Source organism: Myotis lucifugus, unplaced genomic scaffold, assembly GCF_000147115.1.
Source record: "Myotis lucifugus unplaced genomic scaffold, Myoluc2.0 scaffold_1563, whole genome shotgun sequence".
NCBI classification, from domain to species: domain Eukaryota; kingdom Metazoa; phylum Chordata; class Mammalia; order Chiroptera; family Vespertilionidae; genus Myotis; species Myotis lucifugus.
Window position 1 is genome coordinate 20,611 of NW_005872611.1, and position 6,853 is coordinate 27,463.

At 50.6% G+C, this 6,853-nt stretch overlaps 1 protein-coding gene across 1 annotated transcript in view; it reads right to left on the reverse strand.

The window, feature by feature from the left end:
• Nucleotides 1-5,791: 5,791 nt before the first annotated feature.
• Nucleotides 5,792-6,853, reverse strand: part of LOC102435515 (diffuse panbronchiolitis critical region protein 1) — a 2,226-nt gene continuing 1,164 nt past the window's right edge. The window contains 2 exon segments of the mRNA XM_023748591.1: nt 5,792-6,043; nt 6,503-6,849. Coding sequence (XP_023604359.1) covers nt 5,897-6,043; nt 6,503-6,849 — 494 coding nt within the window. The 3' untranslated portion in view covers nt 5,792-5,896.

The following is a 6,853-nucleotide window of genomic DNA, read 5'->3' on the forward strand; positions in this document are numbered from 1 at the left end:
ATCACACACGGGTTAAGGGTGGACACACCTCAACTTGGACAGCCATACCAGGACATGTCCCCTTGAAATTGACGCTAAAAACTGTGAACTGTCTTAATAACCATGGTGTACTGGGCTCTATTTGCTTTAGGAATCTGGCAAATTGCAGGGGCTTACAATGTGGGCTGGAGAAATATGTACAATCTGGATCATGCTTACCCAGTTAAGTTACTGGTTATAGATCACTTGAATGACTTGGATATTTCAGCCTTTAGGTCAAAAGATTGGCTAGGACTAGATTTAGGAGTAGATGTCACAGGACAAGATCCCCTAGGCCCATGGTTGGCAAACTGTGGCTCATGAGCCACATGTGGCTCTTTGGCCCCTTGAGTGTGGCTCTTCCTAAGCCTTAGGAGTACCCTAATTAAGTTAATAACAATGTACCTACCTATATAGTTTAAGTTTAAAAAATTTGGCTCTCAAAAGAAATTTCAATTGTTGTACTGTTGATATTTGGCTCTGTTGACTAATGAGTTTGCCGACCACTGGCCTAAGGCATTGGCAGCTTTAGTGATGAGTGAGCTGGAGCCTGGGATCGAGGGTCCTTTCTCCAATGCACTACAGCAATGGTGTCCACCCTCACCCCTTTGATGAGGAGCTGCAGTGATGGGTGTCACATCATCCCATGTGTGTATGCGGGGGTCTTACCCAAGGGTTAATTGGAACCGCATTGACCAAACAGCAAATTAGTCTCCTCCTGGACACTGCAGAGCATGAAAGTCAGTGAATGTCAGCCGCGTTTGAAGAGAAGTGTTTAAATAAAGAAAAGGGGGGAAATGTGAGAATAAACAAGTCATCCCTTTTCTGTCAAAGACCAGTTTAGACAGCCGCCATTTGGGGCTGTGTGACTTGGCAGCCGCCATGTTGGCCACATGGCTTGCCGCTCCCCTGGGGGCCGCCATCTTGAAACAGCAAAGGCTAACCCCTCCCTTTGAATTAGCCAATCATGAAAGACTGTGCACCTGAGCTCCAATCAAGAGCAAAGGACAGGTCACATGGGTCAGGGGTTATAAGCCCGCCTGCTCAGTGCTTGCGCTTCCAGACCATGTGCTCACCCTTCTGCGTAGAAGTGAAGATGTCTGCTGGTGCCTGGCTCCCGAGTATGTTTATGCTTCGTGTTCTCCCAGGACCCCTGACTTGGGGGCTCACCTTATTTCTGACACTGGGTCACCTCCCAGAACTGCTACAAAGTGCAGGGTTGACCAGCCGGCACTCTATTCAGAAAAAAAAGATGTTTGGAATGAAATTAAGAATTATCCAACCTGTGGGAAGAACAGTTGCTCTCATCTGCCTGGCTCCTGGCTGCAGAGCCGTCAGGGAGGGCCCTTCGCACCGCCCATCTGTGCCCTCGGTGCCACCCACTGAGCAGCACACTCTCCTCGTTGAAGCACAGGGACAGGGCCATGCTGAATCCGCCTGAGCGCGTGCTCTGGGAGGCTCAGGAAGAACTCTCCAGACATGGTGCAGCACCGGACGACTGGCTGATGCTGCTGGATTATACACGTCAGAGTGGTTAAAAAGCTAAAATGTATGTCACACATTTTTTTAATTGATTTTAGAGAGCAGAAGGGAGAAGAGAGAGAGAAACATTGATGTGTGAGAGAAACATTGGTTGGTTGCCTCCCACAGGAGCCCCAGCACATATGGAACCTGCAACCTGGGTCTGTGCCCTGACCTGGAACCAAACCGCCCACCTTCCCATGTATGGGATGACGCTCCAACCAACTGAGCCACCGGCAAGGGCACATGCAAATGTTACGCATGTTTTACCACAATAAAATCTTTAAGAAAAGGGAGGAAGAGGAGGAGGAACATTAGGAGAGGGAGGAAGGGGAGGAAGGGGAGGAAGAAGCCAGCAGTTTCACCACAGGTGTGTCCCACCACAGAGCGGACAGAATGAGTATCAGGCTGTGCTAGTATTTTTTCTTGCAAAACAGAAAAGAAAAAATGTGACCTTCACTCACGTGGAACCTGTTTAAGAGTGTGGCCCTGTCATGGCAGCCGTGGTGTGGAGTGCTGACCTCAGTCCCCGGTCCCAGGCGGCCGTCACCCAGCACAGTCTCTCTCGCTACAGGAGCTCTCCTAAGACACAGCAGAGCTAGCTGCAACGTGCTGTCAGTTTCAATGCAGTGGGTTTTAAAACCTGGGAGCCAATTTAGATAAATTACATTCTGAACAAATGGGCAACAAGCATGAATATTCTCTCTTGGGTTCGTGCAATTTACTATGAGACTTTCCTTTTCATTTTATTTAATGATTGCTGCTAAAAGTGACAGTTACTGGCAAGAAAGTTAATTAGAATTTTAAAATGTGTTTTGTGCCCTAACCTGTTTGGCTCAGTGGATAGAGCAGCGGTTCTCAACCTGTGGGTCGCGACCCCTTTGGGGGTCGAATGACCCTTTCACAGGGGTCTCCTAAAACCATCCTGCATATCAGATATTTACATGACGATTCATAACAGTGGCAACATTACAGTTATGAAGTAGCAACGAAAATAATGTTATGGTTGGGTCACAACATGAGGAACTGTATTTAAAGGGCCAGAAGGTTGAGAACCACTGGGATAGAGTGTTGGCCTGGGGACTGAAGGGTCCTGGGTTTGATTCTGGTCAAGGGCACATGCCCAGGTTGATCAATTATTCTCTCTCATCACTGATGTTTCTTTCTCTTCCTCTCTGAAATCAATAAAAATATATTTTAAAATACTATATAATAAAGAGGTAATATGCAAATTAGCCCTCACACCATCACAAGGTGGCTGCGCCCACAGCGGAGGCGGGGTTCCTGTAACAAACTGTAACGAGCAATCCCAGGGACCTGAGGCTGTGTGGTGCTGAGGTGGGGCCCTGAGGCTGTGCCCCCCACCCGGCGGGGCTTGACGGGGGTGGGGCCAGCCGGGTCTGGATCTCGCATGATTTTGAGGCGTGAGCGGGTAGGCGGGGACTTGACTCTGGGCCCCGCCGTGTGCCCTGGACTCTGACAGGTGGGAGATCTTCATATACATTTTACTAATTTTCTTTCATCTCTGACACTTCTACTATAGAGAATGGGAAAATAGCAATATTAAAATATTTCCTCTAATTAACTCACTTTTAATGTGTACGAATTACCGGGCCACTAGTAAACAAATAAAATTAAAATGTGTTTTCTTTTGAAAAAGACATTTAATCCCTCATCATATTAGATACATCTAAATTATTACATCTTTTTAGGTGCGAAATTGAGACAGGAGCCTTACAACATTATGTGGCCCAATAAAAGATGCAGTTAAGGTCGTTTAAAATCTAGAATAGCAATGTACTATGGTGTAATGTTTAAATCTGTAGGTGCAAACGGCAGGAGGAAAAGCTAAAAATGGCCAGCCCTCGCCTCTGGAGAACAGGACGCAGACATGAACAGGAGTGGGCGCATGGGAGGTGTGGAGGGCAGGTGGTCCGCTGGGGGGGCACCCCTGGAACTGTTTGCTGCCATGCCTGTGGGACCCCCTGCCTCCCCAGCAGGCGGCGCTGGGGCATCATCGCTGCTCTCCCTGCACATCCTCAGAGCTGGGTTCCAAGGCGCCCAGCGGACCTGAACTCTGAGCCCCATTCCCGGTGCAGCCAGCCTCAGGGGGCGGCCAGGGGGCGGCGAGGCGGCTGGGGGCCGGGCTCTGTGCGGGCGCCCAGGAGAGGGCGGTGATGGCCGGGAGCTCGGGCAGCACATGAAGGGCTTCCTTAAGGAGCTGCTAGCGGGCTCCCGGGAGGCAAAGTGACCACCAGCCAGGAGAGGAGGGGGAAGCGGGAAGAAAGAACCTCGGAGATGACGCTCCCCCCGCCCATCGCACACCCTTTGACCCCAGTGCTCCCTGTTGGTGCCTTGGCAGGGGCCGAGGTGGTTTTGTTCATTTTGTGTTGGTTTTTAAAGTAGCTACGGAGAGAGGCTGGGGTTGGGGGAGTCCGCTTCCTCCCGGGGCGAGTGGTGCCCTGTCCCGTGGCCACAGGCTGTCAGTCTGCCCAGCGACTAAAGGTGGGACACGCTGCTCCTTTTTCTCAGGCGCCCGGCCGCTGCAGCCCCTCTGCCGGGACGTAATCCGGGTCCCTCTGGCCCCTGGTGCCTCTCGCTGGGTGGGAAACAGGAGTGTCCAGCTGAGGATGTCTGACCAGGACGGGCTGCGGCGTCTCACCCACGATGGGGATGCCCCAGGCAGCGAACAGCAGCCCTGGCCCTGCAGTTTGCTTGTGCTGGAGCTGAGGTGGGAAGGCCCATGGCCTGCAGGGTGCCTTTCGGATCAGCAAAAGACACGTTGGTGAGAGGCCGCGGCGCCCGCAGTGAGGGGGGTTGGCCGTCCCGTTGAGACTGACAGTGAGGCACGGGATGGTTTGGAGCAGGCTGGCATGATGTGGGACAAGGCAGGTGCCCATAATGGGTTTCATTCATCAGTCTTGTTTCTCCTCTGTGGTGCTGCCTTGTTATTTACACTCTTACTGAATTATTTAATTTGAAGTTTCCTGTATTTGTGTCTCAGGTGGGAATTCTGTCTCAGAGTTCTTCATAATCCTCAACAGAATGTATAATGGATCTTAGAAATACCTGCTTATTGAATAACAAGCTTTCTCCTCATTTTGTCACCTTGTAACTGAGCTCAGCGTGAACTCGGGCCGCTCCTGCCTAACCAGGAGCCAGGCATTTCAGGAGCAATAGAAATGCAGCCTCCAAAGATCTTCAGTCCTGCCCTCTGGCCAGTCCTGCTCAAGGTCATCTGCAAGGTCACAGCCAGAGCCACGCGCACCAGTCAGGACTTTCTCCCAACTGATGGTCCAATAGGTATGATATCCTTACTGTGTAAATATTTTACACTTTATTATGAAAAGACCAGAGCTACAAGGACATTATCTGTCATCTGTCTACTCTCCCTTCCCGCCTCTGCTCAATCAGTAATAGGTGAAAGAGCTTTAATAAATTGGAGAAAAAAATCCAGAAAACATACAGATGAAATACTCGTGGGGGGGGGTCAGAATCTGGGGTGAAGTGGGGGGCAGTAGAGAAGATGAGTGAGTGGCTTTCAGTGGAAGAGACAGGAAAATGAACGCTGGGTGGAGAACACCATGGAGGAAGGTCTGGGGTGGGTGTCAGTGGATGAGAGCGCAGGCCCAAGTCAATCCCTGTGCCCACAGCCCAGCAAGCCAGGCCTGCAGGTGCCCACACAGACACAGAAAAGCTAAGGGGGTTGGGAGGAAGAGGGAAGAACCATCTCAGTGAGAGATGTTTATGATCTTTTTTGTAATTTTTATTTCTTCTGGGAATGGAGAGAGTGGAGAAGAAAATAAGTCATCCTTTCCTCTTAGATCCTTTTTTATTTCTTCATTTAAAAAAGAAAAGAAAGGGGTCAGACCCTGGAAACAGAGACAAGCCTGTTCACACACTCTAAGTGACAGTAAGTGGAAATGATATCGATGGTCCTGAAACCCAGGGCTCTGTCTCCGTCTCCCCTCTCATCTGACAAGACAGATCTGGGCATTGCCCTCGGAGGCTCCCAAACTTCCTCACCTGCCCTGCCCCACCCAGCACCCAATGCCCTGTATTGGCTCCCACCCCAAGCGTCCATCAAACACTTTCATTCTCAGACCATCATCTTCCACAGAGAACACTTGCTGCTATTACTGGTTCTTTCTTTTCTGTCTCCCAAGCTCACATCCTTCTTGCTTATCGCCCACTCCCTTGACCATTCTCAATAAGAACACGGCAGATGAAGGGTTGATGCTGTTAACTGTCAGGACTTTGCCCTTCGGGTGTCCAGGAAATAGGAACAGTGAGTCCAATTCCTCCTCCAGGAGGGGGTAGGGCATGGAAGAACTGGGGGTGGGCGCTTTCTAGAAGATCATCGCGGGGAAGGGATCTGGCCCACGCCAAGCGTCTGCTGCTCCATCAGGTAGACGGGGTAAGAATTGGGGCCCCCATCCTCCTCTGGGTCATTGTCCTCATGGTTGTGGACCAGTGCACCCCGTGTTCGAGTCATGTAGGAGACCTGGGATTGGGGGGAGAGAGGAGGAGTGAGTATCATCTGCCATGCCATTTGCTGCCTCAACACCCCTGCTCAGCCCTTTTCTATTCCCTGATCCTGACCTTCTGCTTGTTTCTTTTCCAAGATTCCATCCAAACTTGATCCTTATTGCAGCCTCTGATCCAATAGAGTCCCAGATCTCTTCTCTAATTCCTTCTTCTGTCCTATTTCCCTTGTTCTATCAAATTTTGCCTCCTCTACACCCTTTTTGCTTATCCACAGCCCTCCCCCCATTTCTATATTTTGTGTCCCATGCATCTATTGTCTTTCCTCATAATTTTCACCACCACTGCCCCTCTATTGCCATCCTCCCCCACCATGATTCTTCTGCTAGACTCGTTGCCCCCTCTAGTTCTGATCCATAACCTCTCCTCAGTTCCCTCGCCAATGGGTCCATCCCACTGGAGCATCCCTGTTCCTTACCAGGAAGATCAGGCCAAGGAACACCAAGAGGAGAATCACAGCCACCAGGACCACAATAACTATGGCCCATGCGGGGAATGAAGCACTGTCCCCCATCTCTCCCGCATGGAGACCTCCCTGGGCACCATCTTTGTTCTGATATGCTTGGCTCTGGTTGACTGGGGCTTCTGACATGACAGAACTCAGTTTTATGCCGGAAGTGGGGATGGTAGACCAGCCAGTGGGCACCTGACTGGTTTTATTTGGACCAGGAGTGGAAGAACTGATAGATTTGTCTCCTGTGACCTTGACTGGAGGCCTTGTAGTCTCTGTGGCAGCTGTGGTTCTTCCTCAGTATTCAAGGTCTCAGCA